The 26,220-nt window shown below is 35.9% G+C and overlaps 3 protein-coding genes and 1 non-coding gene across 8 annotated transcripts; 2 read left to right on the top strand and 2 right to left on the bottom strand.

Moving 5' to 3' along the window:
• The first annotated feature begins 703 nt into the window (after positions 1–703).
• Positions 704–782, top strand: TRNAR-ACG (transfer RNA arginine (anticodon ACG)). Its single transcript has one exon. It is a non-coding gene; the product is annotated as a tRNA-Arg (tRNA).
• A 1,403-nt stretch (positions 783–2,185) lies between these two features.
• Positions 2,186–6,195, bottom strand: LOC115702903 (receptor-like cytosolic serine/threonine-protein kinase RBK2). 5 transcript variants are annotated; one of them, XM_030630384.2, is made up of 9 exons: positions 5,910–6,185; positions 5,689–5,775; positions 4,234–4,599; positions 3,874–4,125; positions 3,598–3,752; positions 3,400–3,479; positions 3,174–3,309; positions 2,886–3,035; positions 2,186–2,623 (listed from the first exon to the last, which is right to left on the bottom strand). In XM_030630384.2, the coding sequence occupies exons 3-9, from the start codon at positions 4,583–4,585 to the stop codon at positions 2,489–2,491; spliced, it is 1,260 nt and encodes a 419-aa protein (XP_030486244.2). In that variant the 5' UTR covers positions 4,586–4,599; positions 5,689–5,775; positions 5,910–6,185; the 3' UTR covers positions 2,186–2,488. The 5 variants fall into 5 exon arrangements, with proteins under 5 accessions (XP_030486244.2, XP_030486237.2, XP_030486251.2 ...); XM_030630377.2 differs by lacking the exon at positions 5,689–5,775 and having other exon boundaries at positions 5,910–6,195; XM_030630391.2 differs by lacking the exon at positions 5,689–5,775 and having other exon boundaries at positions 6,056–6,186.
• Positions 6,196–15,504: 9,309 nt separating this feature from the next.
• LOC133032063 (uncharacterized) lies at positions 15,505–16,995 on the bottom strand. Its single transcript, XM_061105882.1, has 2 exons — positions 16,224–16,995; positions 15,505–16,175 (listed from the first exon to the last, which is right to left on the bottom strand). Exons 1-2 carry the CDS (start codon positions 16,993–16,995, stop codon positions 15,505–15,507), a joined length of 1,443 nt encoding a protein of 480 aa, XP_060961865.1.
• Positions 16,996–21,291: 4,296 nt separating this feature from the next.
• LOC115702928 (probable LRR receptor-like serine/threonine-protein kinase RKF3) lies at positions 21,292–24,290 on the top strand. The gene has a single exon (XM_030630402.2). It carries the CDS (start codon positions 22,125–22,127, stop codon positions 23,994–23,996), a length of 1,872 nt encoding a protein of 623 aa, XP_030486262.2. The 5' UTR covers positions 21,292–22,124; the 3' UTR covers positions 23,997–24,290.
• Positions 24,291–26,220: the final 1,930 nt, after the last annotated feature.

The raw sequence follows: 26,220 nt of genomic DNA, 5'->3' as shown, positions 1-26,220 counted from the left end.
ATTGACATCTTGATACACTAATTTACCATTTCCATCTCCATCATTGCATATGAAAATATAGAAAGTAAAGAAGAAAAGGCATAACCAGAAGAATTGTGTAAAATAAGTGAATTTATCCAGTTGAGGCATTCTTGTTGATTGAGAAAAAATGAATCCCTCCAGACTCCGTAAAGCCTGTAGGAGTAGTGAAGAATTATAGTGAGTTGTGGCAAGAAATAGATCGAAAGTTGCCGAGGCCCTGTTCTGGTTACTACAATTAGTGGCTCAGGATGAACGCTGGCGGCATGCTTAACACATGCAAGTCGGACGGGAAGTGGTGTTTCCAGTGGCGGACGGGTGAGTAACGCGTAAGAACCTGCCCTTGGGAGGGGAACAACAGCTCTTTATTTATTTTCTCTCTCAATGCTCGTGCAAAGAAGATTGACTGATGCTAGTACCAGCGACTCCTACTTTTTCCACTTCGCATATGGGCTTTATATTCTCTACGGCGTCAACCATAAGTTTGATTACATCGCGTTCAGTTTGAGCTGGGCGATGAAAAGTTTGATAAACAATAGCACGAACTCTCGTTCTTTTACCTTCTTTCATGCGAAAGTTGACCAACTTCTTGATCAATTGTTTTTGCTCACCATCCAAGCCCCCCATATAGCTGAGAATTTCCGAACAATAAAGGGTACTCCCGGGAACAGATCCAGTGGAGACGGGGTGGGGCCTGTAGCTCAGAGGATTAGAGCACGTGGCTACGAACCACGGTGTCGGGGGTTCGAATCCCTCCTCGCCCACAACTGGCCACAATCCCTGGAGAGATAGTTCAATAATAGACCGAGGGATAAGTAATTCGACTCATTCACATCCAGATCATGAATGTTTGGAATCCATATTATGCAAGGAGACATTGCTTTTGCTAATTCGGGACAACACAATACAATTAATTTCATTGTACCTCTAAGCCGTGCTCGCTTTGCTTAGAGCGTCCATCGTCCTGCTATCAAGCCCTTTCCTAGTAATTAATGTAATAACACAAAACCAAAAACCCTTTTTCCCGTGAGAACAAAGCCTGCTCCTTATCGCGGAGAGAGGCAGAGGTCAGTATCGCGAAACACGAAAAACCAACAGAGAGACTATAGCTGTTGGGACGGGGCAGCCTTGCCTAGCGAGCGGTAATCGCCGAGGTATTTGTGCAAATAGGTATAATCCCTCTAATCACAGAAATTATCAAAATATTGAATACAAAGAACCAAATTAATTTCGACCCCATCGGAGTTCTCAATCATTTCGCGGCACCGGGCGTGGCTGAACCATCTACGATGGGGGGAGCGAATGCACAGGGAAGAAGCTTAGATAAGAGAATACGTTCTCGCATCGCTTTTTTTGTAGAAAGCTTGACCAGTGAGAAAAAGTGTTTGGCCGAAGCCAAAAAGAGGTTGACCCACTTCATTCGCTTGGCGAATGATCTTCGCTTCGCGGGAACAACAAAAACCACCATCTCGCTCTTTCCTTTCTTCGGTGCTACCTTTTTCTTTCTAAGGGATGGGGTTGGGATGTATAATAACCTTTTTTTTAGGATGCCCGGGAACAACTCCTAGGTCAATTAAGGAAAAAATGTTGGAAGCTCATGGGTAAGGATAAGGTAATGGAATTGATAGAGAAATTCATAGACCTAGGTGGGATAGGAGAATTGATAAAGGGAATAGAGATGATGATAGTCTAACAGTACCCTGATTGTAGCTTCAATTTGGAATATGTTCCTACTAATTTGTTACATTGTTTGGTAACTGAGATAATTATTTAATAAAATTATTATATTCCATTCAAAAAAAATAATAATAATAAAAGTAAATATTATTTTTAATTTACTAATGAGGATAATTTTGTTAAAAATGATGTAGGTGTTGGAAAGAAATTTAAAAAGATTGAGTGAGTATATATGTAAAGAGATCTCTACACAAATGGAGTGTACATACATATACATATATTTTATGCTATATATTTCATGTTATATTATTTGAGTACTTGCCTCCTTATTTTTGAGTGTTCAAATAATTTTGAATACTCATAAATTCTGTGTTGTCTAAATTCTTCGGACAGAGAAGAAATATGTCTATACATAGAAGCACCTTATATTAAATTATTCAACTTCATAGATAAAAATAAAAAAGAAAAGATGAAAACAAAAAAGGGAAAGTAATGCAAAATTCACAAATATATTATCATTGTAGTTTTGTTTAAACAAAAATTGGTTCCTCATGAACTTTTAGTCTTCTAGAAGAGGAGCCAGAAGCTCTTTATATAGGATATAGGGTTGAGACTTTGTAATTGCATCACTGTATTTGGTTGTAAAAATTCCTATAACTTTCTTTATCTTTCTATGTACACAAACTGAAGTTGCTTTTTCATTCTCGTGTTCTTGCTTTTTCATTATGTACACCATCATCAATATGTTTTTTCTTACCGACCATCTTTGTCTCAGGAATTGGTTAATCAAAGATCAACCTATTCCTGGTTTTGTTTTGTGGCCTTCTGTATTGGTGAGTTCTTCACGAGATGCCTTTCGGAAAAATGAAATTCGAGTTTTCTTCACGTTCTTCAAGCAACTAAAGTCGCCGTGTAAAAGCTCTAGAACCTGCACCCCATTTTCAATGCAAATCAATTTCATAAAATACAGAAAGAGTCAATTAATGTCATGTTCAGCTTCTGATTTTTAATTATTAATTTAATCCAGTGGTTATGATATCACGTACAGGTTATCACCTTGTACAAGAAATTGAGATAACCAACATTAATAAGTTAAAACACGTATTCTATTCCTACCCTCTCAGATTGGTTTTTCATTAATTTTTAAAGATACTATATGTTGAGGTTGACTTTGTAGAAAAATATTATACCTGACTCATAGTGGGCCGACGAATTGACGACGGCTGTATGCATAAAGTAGCAGCCAAGAGCACGAGATTCACCTGTCTGGAGTTGTAGTCATCGCCCAAAGAGGGATCAATTAGCTCTCTTGACTCACTTTTCTTCAGCAAGGGTTTTGCCTAGAAAGAAAATTGACATGGAGCAATTGGAAAAGTCAAAAAAAAGCATCCTTTTATCTTGTCATTGCATGTAAAGTTATGGAACCAATATCATCCTTTGGCTAAGTAAGAAGGGAACTACAACACAATACAACATACCCAAAGAACAAGGCTTTGGTTGGAATAATCTAGCGCTCGGCGTCCAGTGACTAATTCCAATAGTAGCACCCCGTAGGCAAATACATCAGTTTTCTCATCTACTATGCCATGGAGTAAGTACTCTGGAGCAAGATAGCTGAGTTTGCGAAATGTAGAACTGTTAAGACTAGACAAAATCTTTCATGGAAGATGGGAAATGAGTTACTGAAGTATAAGGTTTACTAACCCGAAGGTGCCTTCAAATTTTGACACTGTGTGATGAGTCCACTGCTCTGGCAACCACTTTGCAAGACCGAAATCACAAATCTGTACAAGGAGTGGTAACTACTTAATTTGCAAACAGTAGAAATCAGTGGCTACATTAGAAAAAACACAGTATAATTAAGATTTTACTCATTAAGTTCATCAACAAAAAGTTAGGTACCTGAGCCTCAAAGTCCTCACTTAGCAGAATATTTGTAGCCTTGATGTCCCTGTGGATAATTCTCCTTTGACAGCTCTGATGAAGATAAAGCAAACCCCTAGCCGTTCCAACCGCAATTTTATACCTAATGCCCCATTTCAACTTCTCCTTTGAGCCTGTGAACAAAAATAAACTATTTTTTTAAAGTGTTGAAAAATGAGCTGAAATGGACCACCAATGGATACATAACATTTAATTAAAGCGATGAAAGATTAAGAGAACTGTAATTTAGCTAACCATAAAGCATGGAAGCCAAGCTCCCATGTGGCGATAATTCAAGAACCAAGTGCATGCCCCCTTCAACTCCATAGCCAATTAGCTTAGCAGTATTAGGATGATTTACATGTGCCATAATCCCTATCTCTGATAAAAAGTTTGCAGTAGTGTCCTCTGGTTTTCCCCTTGTTAGCTTCTTAATCGCCACTAATTGCCCATTTCTCAAACACCCCTTGTAAACTTCAGCATAACCACCTTTTCCAATCAAGTTTTCTGCACCGAAAACAAAGAACAGGACCCCGAAAAACAAAATTCAGTTAGACATTTCTACAAACAACTTATAAGCTAATTGGTTTTGAAGTCCAAATACAAAGTAAAAACCTTGTCTGAAATAGTTTGTTGCGACCTGAAGCTCATACAAAGAAAAGTTTTTCCATGGAGACTTCAAACCATAATCAGAGTCCGACCCAAATTTCGATATAATCTCCCTCATACTGCCACTCATTCTCCTAGAGAGGTTCAAAACATTAAGAGGGTGCATTGTATTCAAAGGCTTCTTGGATCTTGTTCTTAGCAATTGCATGAAACCATGCCATCGAGAACGTAGCTTTGGATTTTTGTGAGACTCGGACCCATTATTGGGCTCTTTGGAAGAGCATGTTTCAGAGTCTGAGCTTCTGAAATAATCCTCTAAAACACCAGTGGGAGAGCAAGTGTCCTCCTTCTCCGTCATATTTAGCAAGTTACCTATCCAAAAACAGAGGCTAATGCATAAATGAATTATCAAAGTAATCATACATATGTCCCTTATTTCATTCTATAGGGATAAAATACAAAATGAAAATCACTAGAAAGCTATTACAGCATCATGGGAATAAGATATATTCAAGTCAAAGATAAGGCAGAGTAACATGTGTATTATGGTGAAGATAAGAAAGAGGAGAAAAATTGCATCTCATAATAATAGATGTAGCTTTGAAATTGGCTTGTAGAGTATAGACCAACTATAATTAGTGACCACTACTACTCAGCAGATAATACAATAATCTCTAATTCTCTTTATTTCTCTGGATCTATATAAACATACAAAGTTTTAAACATCCAAGCAAAGATTCCAATCAGCAGCTGAAACAACAGCACAAAAAAGAAAGAAGATTAAGAAGAAGAAAGAGAGCAAAAATTATACCACCAAACTGTTATTTTTTTTGCTGTTAAAGATACCATCAAACTTGGTATCATTGTCCTCATCGAAATTCCAAATAATGCATAATGGTAGAGATTAATTTCAGTAATTACAGAGTCTTAGATCAAGCAGAGACCACTGCAATGGTGACCATAACAAGACATGCACTTTCCCAATAAAAAACCATCCTTTCCTCCCAATATTTTCAACAACAAAAAGCGACCTATTCCAAGACAATACAAAGAGATCCAAACAAAACAATGTCATGGAAAACATCAAAATCAATTAATGGGTCTGCAATGTCCATCCCATTAATGGAATAAACATCTGAAATTCAATCAGACTGAACCATAACCCCAAAACTCTATAACAGATCTCAATAAAAACACAATTACATCTCGGGATAAAAATGTAGCCAATCTTAAAAAAATTAATCAATTAATAAAAATAGCAACCCCATACTACACCAAATAAGAGCAACAAACATCATCATCATCATCATCCACTCGTACCACCAAAGTTCAGAAACAACAATTAATTCAAAGCCATTAACATCAATAACTTAACAAGTTATAAACAAGAACAAGAAAACTAATAAAGCCAACAAAACTAAGAAAACGGCCATGAGAGAAAAATTAAAAAAAGACACCCACTTCCAAAACCGTCAGTAATTCCCACTTGACACACAGCTGCTACTGATGCTTTCTAAACCACTTTCTCTCCCCCTTTCCACCCTTTCTCTTTATAAAATAAAAGGAATCATACATAAAAGGAAGAGTGCAGAAAACAAAAATGTGAAAGTAAGAAGCTTTCATACATTCTAGAGAGAGAGAGAGAGAGAGAGAGAGAGAGAAAGGGGGACTCTAATGCTTACCTGAATGAGAGCAGAGAACAGAGGTTGAAGCTGATGAACAGAGATGAAAGTAGAGGAATAATGTGGCGCCAAAGCGTGGGAACGATAACGATAGAGAAATATACTGAAATGAAAGGACTTTTGGAGCAGGAATATGGGTATTTTACCTCACCGCCATTAGAGGTAAGCTCAGAGCTACTCTACACTAAACCGCTTCAGCAAATGACGCCCTTTTCAATGTTTCCCGGCGTATTGCTTACACAAATTTATTTTTTTTATTTTATTATAATATTAATAAAAAAAAAGACACATAACTTTGCGGGCTTTTAGCCGTTAAACACTTTCTTATTATTATTAATAATATTTTTATTTTATTTTGTAAATTGTAATTTTTTTGACCGGAACTTCATTATTCAGACACGGCTCATTTTGTGGTCTCTTTTTTGTATGTGATAATTTTTTTTTTCATTAACATGCTATTGATTTTGCCACGTGGATTGACTAGTACGTAGAATGTGACACGTGGATTTATAGGTCAAATTTTGTGTAGGAAGCACATAAATTTTATCTGAATTATCCGATAGTTTTTGGTCATTATTTATGGATAGATATAACGTATTGAAAAGTGGCATTTTTGTTTTTGTTTATTAATTTATTTCATATCATTATTATAAGTCTTTTTTTTTTTAACAATAATATGGTAGACTCTTCTCTTATAGCTAATTAATCAAATAAAGTAAGACTGTTTGAGTCATTTTATTGGAAAAAAATATGAAAGGTTTTTTACTCGGAAATACTTAATGTTATAATGATAATGCGAATTATTATAAACAAAAGCAAAACGCACTCTTAAGACACGAAGCATAAAACTTTTATTTACCTTTTTCACTGACATAAATAACAAATTAGAAGTAATTGGTAATTATTTTATGGTATATAAAAAAAGTAGAGACATTATTGGAATCTATGATGCCGTAATTGCTGATGCCTTAAGCATATACCAACCTTTTTAAATCAAATTAAATATATAAAAATGTATTTTGTTAAAAAATATATATATACATAAAAATACAATATGTATAATAATACATTGCTTCGTAATGATGACAAAGTAATAATAAGTAAGAATTGGAGTAGTCCCAATATATCAAAACGTACCGTCACGCAAAGGGATTTGGATTTTGGAATTGCAAATGATGATTACGTTACATTCTTCCTCTACAAATCAACTACTTCCTTTTCTGATTTTTGTACCTTTTTCTCTTCTTTTCTCTTTCAAAGAAAAAAGATTTATAATTATGGATATCCAGATCATTCTGGTAAAATATACAATTGCTTGTATTTGAAGCTTTATGGGTGATTATAAGCTTGAATATCGATGATTATATTAATATGTATTATGTATATTGTGGGTTGATTGATTCAAATATAAGCTCATCAGCTGGTGGTGGGTAGCTTAGCTCCATTTCCATCATACCTCAACTAAAGATCATTTTTACTTTTTAACTTTGCCAAATAATTAAAGATTAGGTTAAGTAGGATTTTTGACCCATTAACTTTAACATGTACTAAATCATACCTCCTGAATTTAAAAATTCTTCTTGAATTATTGAAATTATTATATTTAAAGACTTTTGTCTAATTTCGTTTAATTTTACTATTTTAGTGATTGTTTATGTACTAAATCATGTTCCTCAGACTTTGTTATATACAAATCATGTCACTCGAACTTTTACATGTACTAAAGCATGTTCCCTGAACTTTCATTCATGTTAGATGTTTTTTACTAAAATTAGACAAAAATCTTTAAATCCAGTAATCTCAATAGTTCATGGAGAATATTTTTAACGACCTTAAAAGTTCAAGGGGCATAATTTGGTACATGTCAAAGTTCAAGGGGTAAAAATCCTAATTAGCCTAAAGATTACTATAGTTATGGGTATTATAAACTGAAATTGGTCTGTGGAGATATTGATATTGGAGTAAGATTATGATCTTACTTAAGCTAATTGTGTGATAATTAGTGTAAATCTAATAAATAATTAAATAAAGTATAATTTATAAATTACGGAGATTTTATCGAATTATGTGGATATAGTAGATACCACTTTTGAAATAAAATATTTTTGGGATTGGCCTCGACCCAAGTCTACAATTGAGGTTAGAAGCTTCATAGGATTAGCAGGATACTACAGAAGATTTGTTGAAGGGTTTGCTAAGATTTCCACGCTCTTAACAGAATTGACTCAAAAGAACTGTACGTTTGTTTGGACTGATAAGTGCAAGGATAACTTCTAGGAATTGAAACAGATGTTGATTACCGCACCATTGTTAACCTTGCCAGTTAATGATGAGAAGTTTGTGATCTATTGTGACACTTCCAAACATGGGTTAGGTTGTGCTCTAATGTAGTCTGAAAAAGTTATTGCCTATGCGTCTAGACAATTGAAGGAATATGAGCAGCGGTATCCTACCCACGACATTGAGCTGGCAGCAGTCGTTTTTGCATTGAAAGTTTGGCGCCATTACCTGTATGGCAAAAAGTGGAAAATCTACACAGACCACAAGAACCTCAAATACTTTTTCACTCAGAAGGATTTAAACATGAGGGAGCGGCGATGGCTAGAACTAGTTAAAGATTATGACTGCAAGATTCTCTACCACCTTGGAAAAGCAAATGTGATAGTAGATGCTCTGAGTCGAAAAGGTCTAGAGTAAGTTTATCAATTGAAGAAGATTTCACTGAAGTTGGCTGAGGATATGATCAGAGCGGGGATTGAGTTCGTGGTTGGAAAACTTGCTAATATCACGTTGCAGTCTGATCTATTAGAAAGAATCAAGATGGCCCAGTAGAGTGATTCCGAGCTACATGTGTACAAAGAAAGGCTTGAAGTTAGGTCGGTAAAAGACTTTTCAATTTTGTCAAACATGTTATTACGGTATAAAGGCAGGGTTTATGTACCAGTTGACAAAGGTATCAGACAAGAAATTTTATATGAGTCTCACACCACCCCATACTCCTTACACCTGGGAACAACTAAGATGTATTACGATGTAAAAGCCATGTATTGGTGGTCAGGCATGAAAGATGAGATTATGGAGTATGTATCGAAATGCCTAACCTGTCAGTAGGTCAAGGCAGAGCATCAAAGACCAGCGGGTTTACTTCAGCCTCTAAAGATTTCTGAGTGAAAATGAGAAGATATAGTCATGGACTTCGTGGTTGGATTACCAAGAACAGTAGGGTATTATGATTCTATTTGGGTAATCGTGGATAGATATACAAAGTGGGCACACTTTTTGTTGGATTTTGTGCCCTAAATAAAATTCATTTCAATATAATTAGATTTACTAATTAATAAAAGATCAGAAATCATTTTATGTTGCATGATTCACATGATTTATTTTATGATTATATATTTAATGTATAAATTCTATTAAGTCCAGAACATATATGATTATTAATTTAATATCTCACACGTAACTAAACTTTTATATGATTAGTTGTTAACTTGACTAAAAAGCGATACTTTGTATTTTCAAATAAAAATTATAAAGATGAGAACTGCCTCATAGGCTCAATGAAATTGACTCGATAATGACCCTAAGGTGGCAATCAATTGTCAAAGAATTTTATCGTGTAATAACTTAAATATTATTTTATGTGTTTTATTTGTATGCGCTCATGCATCACATTTATAGTCATTCTAAAATGATATTTATTATTCAAATATATTCATTATGTTATCTTTATTTATTTTAGTCATGTTTACTATAACAAATTCTCTTATTGCTTCATTAGCAATTAAAAAAATCAATGGTGAATATTCCATAAATGGAAATCTAATTAATATGAATTTGATGCTAGTTTGCGAGAACCACACATTTATCTTTACTGAGGAGTGTCTTTGTAGAAACTCATGTATTACACATGATTGAGCTAATACATGAGGTGGAGACACAAGATAACATGTGGCGAATATGTTAGAACCTGGTCGGAGCATATTCCCCAAATAGGCTGACTAGATTCCAATCTTGCAACCATTCTTTGAAGGGAGCTAGTATCTTATGATATGCCATGCAATTGAGCATGTCGGGCTGAATATATTGTTCGTATACATATTTATGTTGGGAATAGATCTTTTCCAAATTCTTTTCTAATTGCTCCCACGACAATAGAAACCATAATCCCTATTCATTCGGGATTAACTCGCCAGACCGAAGATTCATGGGATTGCTAGCCTGGAGTCGATCTTCAACTGATTTCAACTAAATAGGGAATTTAATTTACTGCTAGAACTTAAATGTATTACCTCTCCCCTCCCCTATAAATAGTGAAACCATTCAGTGGGGGAGGGACCTTGTGATCTTAGTAGTTTTTTTTTTTTTTTTAAAATGATACAATTAAAATGGGAGTAAACTATTATCACTATATGGAGCTGAATTTCTATAAATTTCGTATGTCGTTTTATATTGTTGTTTTTGTATTATCATTCTTGTTGTTTTAATTGAATTTGTGTCATTAGCCAAAAGTGAGATCTAACATGTTATAAAATATTAAAATTTATTATAGATATGGAAATTGATTAATCAACCGCATAATATATGTCTGTTCAAGGGTCAAATGTCATGTGCTTTAATGCACTTCAAAAGGATCAATCTTTGGTTCAAAAGAAAGAAAAAAAAAAAGATCAAACTTGACATGTATATATATGTACGTAATTAGTGAATGTTCAATTAAATGTAATTATATATAAAAATTATCAAAAGCAATACGTATTATTTTGAGATCATGCCTCATGTTTTTATATATTTTATTTTATAAAATATATAAAGGAGTTCGCAGGCTGAATTAGGGAACACACAATAACTTTTGCATTGTGTTTTATATAGATTGTTGGGTTATAATTGGGAGTTTATAAAAATCATTAATTTGTTAATTAGATGTCAATACAACTACATATCGTGGAATATAATGATTGCCAACTCATACATATAATTATATCTTTATATATTAAAAGTATTTATCTAACGATATTTCTTGGTTTAACAGAATATACTTAAAAATAAAATATTCTGTTAAATTTAACGATTAGGTTTCATCTCCCGTTAACAAATAAACCCAATAATTAAACCAAAAAATTAAACAATCTTTTAAATATTAATAATCTATTTTTAAATTAAAAAAATCATCTTAGCCACATATCTCTCTAACAAACCTATATAGGGAGAATATTAATAATTTTTTTTATTTATTTTTTAAAAAAATCTTTATTTTTTTGATTCCGATGCATAATGTGATGTTATTCTTTTTAATTGCTTTATTAATTTCTTTTCTATTCTAAATAAATTTTTGGCAGTAGAGAGTCATCAAATTAGTCCAAGTGTTTGCACTCCATAATCTATATATCTATCTATAATATAAGTCATTACTCTTTTTTTTTAACCTATTAATTATACAGGTATAATTATTAATTTTAATTGATGATAAAATTTAATTTTTCTATTTTTCTATCATATAAGAATAACTATTTTTTTTATTGTTATTATTTTTTTCACTATGATGTTTGTAGATATTTTTTTTTGACTAAATAATTATTAAATATTAAATAGATTAATTAAAAATATCTAAATCATATACCATTTAAATTTAAATTTGATTAGATTTAATTCTGTATCTACTTTCTCATTATTTGTAATTGTTCTAAATCTGATCATGCAAACTCATATATTAAACACAATACTCCACCTTGAAACCGTTCTCTGTTTTTTTTCTTTCTTATTGGTTGGTGTTAATTCGCCCCGATGATTAAGTGTTATGGTTTAGCAGAAATACCATTTCTATTTTTAATTTTTTCAAATATAAAGATATTTCAAATATATAAAGAAATTTCAAATATAAATATTTAATTTTTTCAAGAAAAAAGTTTATAATTTTTAAAAATAAAATATATTTAAAATCTTAAAAAAACTAAAATCTTAAATGAAATTAGCAATATGTATGTTTACAAGTAAGAATTCCATTGATTAAGAGGCAAAGAAAGCATAGTAGTATTCTTTCTTTCTTTAAAAAAAATATTATTAGTAAATAGTTATCACAATATGCAAATGAGATGCAACTCATCGCAAATCCTAATACGAAAAATTTGGACTTTTAACTTTGTACGTAATACGAAACATTCAATAAAGCCAAATATAACAAATGAATGAAATTCAAATGGGCTACAATACCACAACAAAGGATGGAGTACGAAAGTGATGGGCCAACTCATACATATATATTATCATTAATATTGATTTAGATACACATTTCATGAATAAAAGATCTCCATATATTTATATAGAATGATCATCAAATAAGACTAATTATAATGTATTATATATTAGTTTGGTTAGTGAGCAAAGTACTCTTTCTCTCTATTAATTAGCAACGTACGCTTAGACCGTTCTTAATGCAAAATGGTCTGCAGATGCTGGACATAATGTCAAAATACTAAATGTTTTTAGTACAAATTAAATTATGGGTTGAACTAGGAGAAAAAAAAATGTAAATTAGATGAAACAAGAACAAACAAAATTTAATAAAACAAAAACATAGTACTAAATAATTACAGTATATGCCTATAATTAGATAATCAGATCAAAAATTTCATTTACATACAAACTCCAAAAAGAATTTATAGTGTAGATTTATGTTCGAGCAATATATCACATCACATGCAACAGGCAAATTCGGATAGTACTATTAGAAATTAAAGAGATTAATACGAATTTAGTAAAAGTAGGACTGAAAATTTGCCTAGGGTTTAACTCGGACTCTTGTTACCCGTTTGGATCCGGACTCATGAACCCGTACTATACAAAGAACCCATTAAAATACTCACGAGTCGGGTCTAACCTGTGTACATTTACAAGTAGGTTACAAGTCTAACATGTACCCGTTTCTTTTTTTTTTTTTTTTTTTTTTGAAAGAAAGGATGTATCATATTAAATTAAATCAGTTGTTACAGGAGTACTAATAAATCTAGGACAAGCATCTGTCCACAAATCGACCCCAACAGAACTAGTAACAGACTTTGCTAGTGCGTGGGCCACACCATTCGCAACACGCAGAATGGTACAACAAGAACCACCACCAACAGCAGCTAAGAGAGAAATAATCTCCTCAACAATAGGTTTATACATAAAAATAGACTTAGGAAAAGAAATCCATGAATGAACAACCGTAGAATCCGTCTCCACTCTAACCAACTCGTACCCCAACATGGACGCCCACCGCAACCCATCACGCAAAGCCAGTAGCTCTGCCACCGCTACCTGAAACTCCCCAACCCCACCCACCGCCCAGGCCGCCCACACCTCACCATCTCCACCCCGAACAACTCCCCCGAACCCTACAAATCCTCTACCTGGAGTAACCGCCGCATCAACCGATAACACAAACTCTCCCCTCAAAGGAGGGCGCCACCTACACGGCCCAGCCGAACCACCAACATGCCCAGCCCTCCTGCCATCTCCCCCAACACTCACACCCGCCCCTTGAAACTCCACCAAAGCAGCATGCGCAAGCTCAGCAATCCCGGTCAACCGCGATTGTTTTTTCCCAAACAAAACAGAATTCCTATCAAACCACACCCACCACCACACCATTGAAATCAACTCAAACTCCCCCTTGCTCAGTACCTCAAACAAATACACAAGCAACTCCGCCAAAGAACCCACCCGACCCCGATATAAATGATGCCACACACGAAGTTTAGACCAAAGAGGAAGTAAAGATGAGCAAAACACTAAAGCATGTTCCGGGGTCTCAGTTTCCTCCCCACACCTATTACAAATCGGCTGAACAGGAACCTTGCGTCTAATAAGTTGGGAATTAGTAGGCAGAGCCCGATAAAACATACGCCAAAGGAAGATCTTTACCTTCTGAGGGACCTTCAAATTCCACAACCCATTCCACCAATGAGATTGGTTCCAAGAAGAAGAGCCTAACCGTTCCCCCAAGAGTTGAAGGGCCACCGCATACCCACTCTTCACAGTATAAGAACCATTAGAGCTGAAATGCCAGCACCACCGATCATCACCAGCCCCACACCCCAACGGAAGACCAAGGATGACATCCACATCCAACTGCAAGAAGTGTTGAGACAACGCCTGAATATTCCAAACCCCCCCAACATCAATCAACTCATTAACCATCACCTGGGTCGAAGGAACAGCAGTGATAGGACGAAATGTCCTCGGCCGAGGAATCCACGGATCACGAAACGCATCAATAGTATAGCCATCCCCAACCACCTTTCGCATCCCAAGGCGCAACAACTCTAACCCCCAAACCAAGCTAGACCACAAATGAGAAGAACCAGGACGATCCTTAGCGTCCAAAATTGATGTCTCAGGGAAATACTTATGCTTCAAGACCCGACCTGGGAGCGAATCGGCCGAAAGGAACAACCGCCACACTTGCTTAGCAACCATAGCTTGATTAAACAGGGTCAAATCCTTGAAACCTAACCCCCCTTTCACTTTTGGTTGACAAACATCATCCCATTTTACCCATGCAATCTTCTTCTTATCACCCTTAGTGCCCCACCAAAACTGGAGAATGATTGAACGCAGCTTATCACAAGTCGCCACTGGTAGTTGAAACATACTCATAAGATAATTCGGCACCGCTTGCAACACCGCCTTAATAAGAATCTCACGACCCCCAGCTGAAAAGAAACTCCGTTTCCATCCACGCACCCGCTTCTGGACCTTGTCACAAATACTGGCAAACGTACGCTTCTTATTCTTCCCAATGACTGTCGGCAACCCCAAATACTTATCATGAGTAGCCACTGACCCCAAGCCTAATATACCCAATACACTAGCACGGTCTGCTTGCTGAACATTCGGACTGAATGTAATTGCAGACTTATCAAAGTTGACTTGTTGCCCAGAGGCCCTCTCATAACACTGAAGAATCCGACGAATCGCCTCCGCCTCCCTACCATTGGCTCTACCAAAAATCAAACTATCATCAGCAAAGAACAAGTGAGACACATGAGGGCCAGACCGAGAGCACCTAAACCCCAGTAACTCCCCATTTATCTCAGCCTTTTGAAGGAGCATCGAAAGCGCCTCAGCACAAAATAGAAACAAATAAGGAGAAAGAGGACACCCTTGTCTCAATCCCCTTGAAGGCACCACACAACCCCGAGGCCTCCCATTTACCAAGAAAGCATACTCAGCTGAAGTAACACAATCCATAATCAAATCCACCCATCGGCTTGGAAACCCGAATTTAGACATTATGGCACGCAGGAAGCACCACTCAACTCTATCATAGGCTTTACTCATATCCAATTTCAACGCCATAAACCCACGCACTCCATTATTCTTCTTAAACAAAGAATGTAACAATTCAAACCCAACCATAACATTATCATGAATAGCCCGCCCTGGCACAAAAGCACTCTGAAACGAAGAAATCAGCGGAGACAAAGTACCTTTTAACCGCAAAGCCGCAGCCTTAGCCACAATCTTATACATCACACTACAAAGGCTAATAGGACGGTACTCCTTCACAAACCCAGGCCTACTGACTTTCGGAATCAATACCACATGCGCCTTATTAAATTTCTTGACCGATTGCTCCCCATTTAAAATATCCAGGCACACAAAGAAGAACCCGAGGACCAACGATATCCCGTAACTTGTGGAAAAATATTGCGTGGAAACCATCCGGCCCAGGCGCCTTCGTGGCTCCAATAGCCCGAACCGCCGCAAACACATCATCAGCAGTGAACCGAGCCTCAAGCAACTCCCGCTCATCCTGAGAGACCCTGGCTTCAATATTGCCAATACCCTCTTCTACCTGCTGCACAGAAGGAGAAGTAGACGAGAATATAGTACCAAAGTATCTCTCAATCTCACAAACTATATCTTCTTCAGAACTCAACTTACGCCCATCCTCAGTCATAATCTCCACAATTGCGTTCTTCTTTTTCCTACCCGTGGCCTTATTGTGGAAATACTTAGTATTTCTATCCCCAAGAGCAAGCCAATCAGCTCGCGATCTCAATTTCCAATAGCATTCCTCACGAGTCAAAAGGTCATTCAATTTAAACTCAAGACGTTTTACCTCTTCCATATGCACTAAAGGCGCCGAGACACTAAGAAGATCATCCAATTGCTTCTGTGTTTCTCTAACCAACCTAGGAATTGATCCATACTTACCTTTATTCCACTCCCCCAACTGATTAGCACACGAGCCAAAAATATCAATAAGACTATCTTGATGAGCTAAAGGAGACGCCGTTGATAACCATGACTTATTAACTATTTCTTAACATTCAGGATCCTTCAACCAATGAGTCTCAAACCGAAAACCCCTCTTTTTGTCAAAATGCCGCCTTCTAGTCACATTCTCCAAAGTGGCCACAATCGGTCTATGATCAGAGTGAAGAAAATCACCATTAAGAACCTTAACAGAAGGAAACAAATCATGCCACCTTTGGTTACAAAAATAACGATCAAGCAGTTCCTGTACATGCGCATCTCCATGCCTTTTGTTCAACCATGTAAAACACTGCCCTTCAAACCCCAAATCCGCCAAAGAACACCTATCCAGTGCTTGTTGGAATTCAGACATTGCCGCCACACTACGATCAGCACCACCCTTCTTCTCATTTATCGATAGAATCTCATTAAAATCACCACCACAGACCCAAGGAAGATCAAATAAATCCTTAAGCCGACATAACAATCTCCACGACTCCGCCCGTAAACTTGCCTTTGGGTTGCCATAAAACCCAGTGAACCTCCACACCTCCCTACCAGGACACTTAACCAAAGCATCAATATGACCAGAAGTGAATGACTTAACATTAACCTCCCAATCGTCATTCCATAATAATAACAGACCACCACTCTTCCCAATACAATCAACATGAAAACTATTAGGAAAATTAATTTGTCGCCTAATCCCTTCCGCCCAACCACCATAAAGTTTAGTCTCCGACAAAAAAACTAAACTTGGGGAAAACTTACGAACCAGAGCTCGCAAGGCAGTCAACGCACCGGGGTTCCCCAACCCCCGAGCGTTCCAACATAACAGACTCATGGCTCTTGGCGAGTCTGCTCTGCAGACTTCGCCAAAACAATATTCGTGACCTCGGAAGGACTAACCGAACTACCATCTTTTCGACCTTTCTTCGCACTATCATTGCTATACTCCACATCCATTTTTCTTTTACTACCACCCCCACCTCGCGGGCTCAATTTATTCATAACATTAGCCACAATAACATGAGAAAGTTTCGGGCTCAAAGGAAAAGAATTAGACTTAGGCATACCTTTAGAACCACGACCCTTTGACGAATTAACGCGCTTCCAAGTCTTAGCTTTTTGTGCTTTGATAAGGGGTTCAAAAGTTTGTTGAAAAGCATGACTAAAAGATAAATGTTCATTCAAATGATTATGCAAAATTGCTTTTCCTTTATCAATTGGTTGAAGTGGCACCTTACTGGGACCCTCTATTTGACTCAAAACATTACATTGCATTTGCACTCCAACCGAGGAAGCTATCACGTCATGTGACCCACCATTAATCACCTCCTTACCTTTCAACAACTCATTTACACTATGTGATGCCACACCATCCATCATCTCGGCCAACTCACTCTCTCTCACCACATTATTATCTTTATTAACCTCAGCCATAACACAATGAACACCACCACCCACCATATCAACTTTATTAACTTCACCCATATCACCATTAATACCAGGATCAACACCAGCAACACTCTTCTCCTCCTCTTCACGCTCACGAGCTTCCAAGACAGAAGTCGGAGCCAACTGCTCCGGGGTAGGGCCAGAATAACGAGGCCGAGACCGTTCCACTGCCGAGATGATTCTAGAAGCTTCGCCCATCGTCATGATCGGTCTGCTTGAAGGAGAGTCCGCTCGTTTTCTGTTGAATCGAAAATTATCACGGGGAGGAGATGTCGGAGCACACAGCCATGAACCAAATCTCCCATTGTCAATCCGTGGGTTATCTCCACCAAAGTCTCGCAGGGGACAATCTAAAGCCTTATGGCCAATGATGCCACAATCATAGCAAAAATCCGGTAAGTGTTCATATTGAAAGAGGAGAGAAACCTCATTCCCATTATCATCAATCGCAACCCGCAGCCCCCGTTTAAGAGGCTCGGTGATATTTATTCTTACCCTCACTTTCATGGTGCCATTAACAATCTTGATGTCCTCCAATTTACCAATCCGTTCACCCCATTCCCGAGCGAAAAGTTCCGTCATACAAGCTAAAGGCACATTATTAATTGAGATCCAGAAAGATGTGAAATCAAAATTCATCTTTGAAATTTCACCTAGACCCATCGGTTTGACAAAGCATATCAATTGTTTGTCAATAGTCCAAGGGCCACCACCATAAACTCTCTGCCTATCCTCACGGCAGCCAAAGGAAAATCGAAAAGTGTTCTTCGAACTCAATTCTTCAACCTGGAATCTGTGATTTATCTTCCAAATCCCTTTCATTGCTCTCTCAATCCCATCCTTATTGGCTGGTCTAGGACCAATAACCTTCCCAATCAAACACAAATCAAGTTTCTTCTTACCCTCTGCAATCCCTACCTTGTTAAGAGGTAGAACAGGGCCATCTCCCTCATCAAGAACCAAGACTTCAGATAGCCTATTAACCAATTCTAAATCCATAACCCTATCACTGTTAACAAGAACAAAAACCAGGCACAAAACAAAGAAAATCACGAACTTCACCCTTACCATGAAGGGACTTCTTCTTCCCAGGTAGTTTCAGCAGTCCGAAGCTATCGGGAGACTCTTTTTTCTTTTTATTATTATTATTATTATTATTATTATTATTATTATTATTATTATTAAATATTATGAGAAATTTATAATTTCATGTATAGTACTTAATTATATTATATGTGCATAAAAATTTATTTATAATTTATTATACATTTTATTAATTATGAGAAACATATTTTTAATTTTATATACAAATTATATATAATTAAAATAAATAATAAAGAGATCAATAAATAATAATATTAAATTTCCTTTACTCAGGTAAAATATTGAAAGAAATCAATTCAACTATCATTATTTTAATTTTGAAGAATAAATACCCTGCAAATGTTAGTGAATTTCGTCATATATCTTATTGTAATGTTATTTACAAGGTTGTGACTAAGCTTATCTGCTCTCGGCTTAGACTTGTGTTTAATAATTTGATTTCTCAAAATCAAAGCTATTTTATCCATGATAGATACATTGCTCATAATGTAATGGTGTGCCAAGACCTTGTTAGATTTTATAGAAGAAAGAATTAGAGGCCTAATTGTATGATTAAGTTGGATGTGAAGAAAGCTTATCATACCATATAATAGGGATTCATTGAAGAAATGTTGCAAGCTTTCAATTTTCCTCAGAGTTTTATAGATTTGATCATGATTTGTATCCGAACTTCTCAGTTCAGTTTGATAATTAATGGGCAAATGCAAAGATTTTTTTGGAGCTAAAAGGGGTCTTTGTCAAGGTGACCTGATGTCTCCATTGCTTTTTGTATTGGGGATGGAGTACCTATCTCGGATTATGATGAAGGTTAGGAGGATGGATGGTTTCAAGTACCAAGAGAGGTGTTGTGGCCTTCAGTTGAATCATTTATGCTTTGCTGATGATGTGTTGCTTTCCTACAATGGTGATTTCAAGTCTATCTATTTTATGCTCCAATGATTAAAACTTTTCTCTTCTGCTTTGGTTTTACAACCTAGTGAGTCCAAGTAAGCAATTTATTGTAGTGGAATGGAAGAAGTTGAAGTCCAAAGAGTTCTAGATGCTTCAGGGTTTACAAGGAGTTGCATGCCTTTTGAGTACCTGGGTATTCTTATTTGTGTGAAGAGACTGTTAACTCCTGAATGCTTGTGTATATTGGAAAAAATGGTGGCTCGCATTAGAGTTCGGAGCTCAAGGAACATTTTCTTTGCTGGAAGAGTAACTTTAATCAACTCAATCTTAGTATCCATTCATTCTTATTGGGCACAAATCATGTTATTACCAAAGAAGATACTGAAGCAAATAAATGCTATTTGTAGAGCTTTTCTTTGGAAAGGTAAAGAAGAACATAATGGTTCAGGTTATGTATCTTGGGCAAAGCTTTGTAAGTCTCGGAAAGAAGGTGGCTTGAGTTTTAGAATGTTACTAATTTGGAATCAAGCGGCTTGACAAGTATGTGTGGGCCATTTCTTCAAAGCAAGATAATCTTTGGGTGAAATAGGTTCATAGTGTTTACTTGAAGGGTTAAAACTGATGGAACTACTCTTCCAACATGCAGAGTAGCTGGTATTGGAGGCAAATAGTGGTTGTGAAGGACAAAATTAAGCAGTTTTGTTGTGAGCAACAGTTCTTAGCTCACCGATACTCCATCAACCATGCTTATAAGGCTATTCTTCCTACTTATGAGAAAGTAAATTGGACTAATCAAGTTTAGGAGAGACTATCCATTCTAAAGTATCGTTTTATACTTTGGCTAGCTGTTCTACAAAGGTTGCAAACAAGAGATGACTAATGAAATTCAATATTTGTCAAACGAATACATGTCTATTGTGTAATTTTCAGGCTAAATCTGTGGAGCATCTTTACTTTAACTATCATTTCAGCATGACTTATTTACAGGAGATTAAAAAGTGGCTTGGTTAGAGATGCTTGAGCACAGATTTGAACACTATTCTAATATGGATTGATGGAGCAAAAATCTCTAAATTTTGGAGGCAAGTTTATACTGGTGCCATTGTTCGAGACAATCAAGGTCGTGTGATAGCCGCTCTCTCAAAGCCAGTTCAAGATTGTTCTCGTTCAGATGAAATAGAAGCTAAGATCCTTTTTCATAGCCTTAATGGGGTGATGCAAGAACAAATACATATTACTCATATTGAAATCGATGCACTTAGAGTCTCTAATGCTTTGAATTCTAGTTTGACAGATTTATCGTGTTTCTTAGATTTAATTATGGATGTTCGTTGTCTTTTATTCTTTTTTCCTGAGTTGTTGTTTCACATGTTTGGAGCAATGCTAACCATGCTGGTAGTTTAGTAAAATATACTTTAAAGTTGGATCAAGACTCTTGTTGAATTGAAAAAATTCTTTCTCTTATTTTTACTATTGTTGTAAATGACTCTTAAAAGACTATTTTAGCACTTTTAAAAACGGCATCTTTTTTAAATGATAATTTTTTTTTCTGCTCAATATATCTTAGGATTGAATTAAGATCATCTGTGAAAAATTAGTGTACCATAATGTATTAAATCAATCCAAATTTGTGAACTCAACTAACTATTTTCTTAAATACTATTAACCATGTAGTAGACAGTTTTTTTTTTTCTTAAAATACTCTCAAATAAATTAATGTATCAGATTGATTTTAATGACTATGGTATACCATTTTTTAATAAAAGATCTTCATTCTCAGGATCGGCCTGACAAGTATTAAACCCCGACAACCCAGCCAAGCACCTCGTCGCAAACCGCCGCCTATCAAGCACTGTTCACCCATTTTTTTTCCCTTCTTTTCTGTTTTTTCTTAAACCTTTTTCTGTCTAACTAAGCATAATTTATTTTTCTTTTGGTTCTTCCATTGTCGAAATTTTTCTTTCCACTAATCTTTTTCTGTTCCACCTTTACTTTCTAACCAAACACACTTTTTTCTTTCCTCTCACTTATCTCCGCTACCAAAAATAGTAATTAACTGATAAGGACAAAGTTTGATGACTTTAGACGAAGCTTACATCCAAAATCAGTGAATCAATTAATTTATAACGCATCAATATAACCATTATAGTGCTCAGGACAGTTTTATTTTCCACTTGAAATTTTATCTTTTATATCATATTATAATACAACCATAAAAAAGTGTATATAATATTCCGAGATAAAGCAAAGCCGGCGAATGTTGGGCCCACTGAGCTTTGAAATATTGGACTGGGCCAGGCCCAATTGGATGAGCAAGTAAGGTTAGGTGAAAAGAAACGATGTCGTTTTGGGGGGAAGTTTCATATCAATTTCCCTTCCATCTCCAAAATCTCCATATTCAACTGTCATAACTGGCTGGCTGCCTTACTTCACTCAATCCCACCATTATTCCTCTTCCACCACCAAACTCTTCTTCTGTCTCTTCTGTCTGTTTTTCCTTCCATGAAACCCTAGGCCCAAATGTCCTTCTCTGCCCTCTTCCTCGTCGCCCTCCGGCTTTTGTTACTGCTATCCTGCTTCAACTCCGTCGCCTTAACTCAGCTTCAAAACGATGCCGTTTCGTGCCCTTTGAACTTCACCGTCCTCCGGCAACTAGCTCCGAGCCCTAAACGGCGTTCTCTTGACGTCGCCACTGAGTGTCGGTATGTCCTCCAGAGCCTCCGACTCGTCCAGTCGAACTATCTCCGACTCACCAACTCGTTTGTACCTCCTCTCAACTCGTCTGAATCGTGCTGGTCCGATTACCAAAACCTGCTTAAGGATTACGTTCCTAATTTCGATATTCTGTCCAAGTGTGGCTTCCAGACCAGCTGGATCTCCCAGGGTTGCATGAACATCACCACCAGGGCGCAGTTCGAAGCCGTTGTCCCCAAATCGGTGGTGAACAGTATAGTTGATAATTGTAACCAGTCGTTACTCAATGGTTCGCCCTGCGCCGCTTGCACAACCAGCCTGTCCAATTTGCGGGCTTCGTATTTGATCGGAGCTTCCATCGGGAACGTCTCCGATTGCACGGCGTTCCCGTCGATTTACGCGGCGGCTTTCGCCAACCATTTTGGACCTACGGATATAGGGACGGCTAACTGCTTGTTTTTGCTCGATTTCGCGACTCCGGGATCAACAGGTACGAAGAAGCGGAAGAAAGTTGTGATTTTCGTCGCTTTGATTGGTTCTGGCTTAGGGTTGCTCGTGATAATTGGTGGGGTTTGGTTGTTATGGCATAAACATAAGGAGTATAAGGTGAAGAAGAGGAAGGAGGAACGTTCTAAAGATAGAGAGAGAGGTTTGGGTTCGGCTTTAGAGTCCATTAGTGGCAGTACTAATTTGATAAAGTTTACTTTTGATGAGATTAAGAAGGCAACTAGAAACTTTTCTAGGGATAACATAGTTGGGAGAGGAGGGTATGGGAATGTCTATAAAGGGGTTTTGCTTGATGGTAGTGAAGTTGCTTTGAAGAGATTTAAGAATTGTTCAGCTTCAGGAGATACTAATTTTGCTCATGAGGTTGAGGTTATTGCTAGTGTTAGACATGTCAACCTTGTTGCTTTGAGAGGTTATTGCATTGCTACTACTCCCTATGAGGGTCATCAAAGAATCATTGTGTGTGATTTGATGAAAAATGGGTCTCTTTATGACCACTTGTTTGGATCTCCTGATAACAAGCTCAGTTGGCCTATTCGTCAAAATATTGCCCTGGGGACCGCAAGGGGTTTGGCATATTTGCATTATGGAGCACAACCCTCAATCATCCATAGAGATATTAAAGCTAATAATATACTTTTGGATGAGACATTTGAAGCCAAGGTGGCTGATTTCGGACTTGCAAAGTTCACACCTGAGGGAATGACACATTTGAGCACGAGGGTAGCTGGAACTATGGGATATGTAGCTCCAGAGTATGCCTTGTATGGCCAGTTGACAGAGAGAAGTGATGTGTATAGCTTTGGTGTTGTCCTTCTTGAGCTTTTAAGTGGGAAGAAAGCACTTCTTGTGAATGATGAGAGCCAACCCTCTCTTGTAACAGATTGGGCATGGTCTTTAGTAAGGGAAGGGAGAGCTTTAGATGTTATTGAAGATAATATGCCAGAAAAGGGTGTGCCTGAAATCTTAGAAAAGTATGTGTTAATTGCTGTTCTCTGTTCTCATCCACAGTTGTATGCCAGGCCAACTATGGATCAGGTTGTGAAAATGTTAGAAACAGACTTGTCAGTTCCCAATATCCCAGAACGACCAATTCCTTTAGTCGCTGATATTGATGATATCGAGAGATCCATCAGCAGTAGTGGCTCAGGTAATCTCTCAAGTTCCGGCTTTCACCAGTATCACAGTTAACACCCTTTGGTTGTAGGTATCTTCCAGTAGTATAGGCAATGAAACTAAATCGAAAGTATCAGGTCCTAATTGGTAAGTTCCTAATTCTGGAGCTAACTTTCTTGTATCATTAGTTCATTCTTCCTACATGCTCTTAAGTTGAACAGAGATGATGATTTCAAACATACCCACTGACGTTTCAATTTCATTTGTATCATATTCATTATAGCCTGATTGGATAGAACATTAGAATTGTATATATTATCTTATATTCCACAGATTAATTTTGCTTGTGCATCTAGTGATTTTTGTGAAGCTGAAGCCTGTGTTCTTTTTTGGCTCTTTTTCTGTGCATGCTTAGTTTGTAAAATGTTATGTATACTATAGTACCATATGGATCCATGAGTTGACCTTTTAATCATTAATTTAGAGGGTAATGATATCTCAATAATTTGTTACAATAAACTATTAATATAGCATTGTAATAAACACTTAAGGGGAAAGAGAATTGATACATTATTTTTCTCCCTTTTTCTAATGACAAGTTTATGAATTTAAGAATCATTTAAGAGTTCACAGACAATTCTAATGTTCTCATCAGCTTGAACTTAAGAGAGGACTTCCTTCAAATTTTCAATTTTTGATCATTGAGTTGTATTTTTCCCAATTAAAATAGTGTCTATCTGATCTGATTATATGGGAAGATTCTCATAAATAAAAGCATCCAATCAGTTTGCACATGCCAAGACTTGGGCCCAAGCTGTCAATTAGCAGCCAATAATCGTGCTTTTAATTTAAATATTTGTATTTTTCACAACCATGAGGGCACCAAGTTTTTTTTTTTTTTGATGATTTAGGTAATTAATTTGTAATTATGAAACGCAACCCATAAAGTCAAAAGCCAATAGGGTATCGGTTCTGTGCTGAAATATTAAAAATGATGGTAGCTGATACTTTGCTTTCTTAGCTTTGGGAGAGAACCAAAAGTAACTAAATTTGCAATCTTCGACACAGAAATGATAAACACTAAAACTAAAAGGCACCAATGCATGGTAACTTGGCATCCTAATTCCTATTGCTATTGTTGGGTTCATTGAGTAATTATTAATAAAATCGTTAAACACTTCATACTACAGTAGAACCTCTATTTAAGAATACTCTATTCAAGAATAACTTATAATTTGTTATAAAAAAATCAAGTCCCGATTTGGGCCAATTATAAATAAGAATAATCTCTAAATTGTAATTAGTTATACATTTTCTAAGTCCCGTATTAAGAAAGTATACCTCTATACAAGAATAATTACATCTTAATAAAATATATACATGTATTTTGTAAATTTATTTATGTAAAATTAATATTTTCATTTTAAATTATAATACATGTGTGAGTATTATATTTATTCTAAAATATTTTTATTATGATATAGTATTAATGATTATTTATTGTTATTATTGTTACATTGATATTCTTTGGTTTTTTAATTTTTTTTTTTTAGTGTAACTCTATTTATTTATAACCTCCCAATTAGAATATAATTTACTTGGTCCCAAGTATATTCTTGGATAGAGGTTCTACTGTAATTATTATTGAATTTAAGTGCGTTAAGTGCCTAATAGCAATCCTCCTGAAAATAATAAATAAATAAAGAGTTTATAATGAGTTTTATTGATTTAATTTGTTATATTTTTTATTTTTTTTAATTAGCGTATTGTTATTGAGTACGAGTGGTGTCCAACACTTTTTATAGGTGTTATTTTATGATAGATTAGCGATATTTCTTAAAAGTTATTTTTTTTAAATTGTATGAGACATGATACTTAATTACATTAATAGTAATATGACACCAAAAAAAATATTAGACACCAATAGTACCTTTTAACATTTCTCTTCTAATTTAGGGATGATGTTATTATATTTGCATCCTATGATAGTATATTTGACTTGTCTAGTTGGTCATTGTCAAGAAATTTTAATTCTAAAAAATTAATAGTTGTGCAACTACAATATTATTATTTTAAAAAAATAAAAATTAAAATTGGCAATACACGAATCGTACAAAAAAAATTAAATTGTGGTAAATTTTGTTGTATTACATAAGGGCATTATTAGTTATTTTAAGGTTTAATATTAATTGCCTCACAATAAATATAAGTGTTGTATATTTTTTTCTCAAATTTCAAAATCATATGTGTTTGAATTTCTTACGATCTTATTCTTAAGTGAAATAGCCAGAATTTATGG

This window comes from Cannabis sativa, chromosome X, assembly GCF_029168945.1.
Source record: "Cannabis sativa cultivar Pink pepper isolate KNU-18-1 chromosome X, ASM2916894v1, whole genome shotgun sequence".
In the NCBI taxonomy this organism is placed as follows: Eukaryota; Viridiplantae; Streptophyta; class Magnoliopsida; order Rosales; family Cannabaceae; genus Cannabis; species Cannabis sativa.
This window is presented reverse-complemented; position numbering and strand designations above follow the sequence as displayed.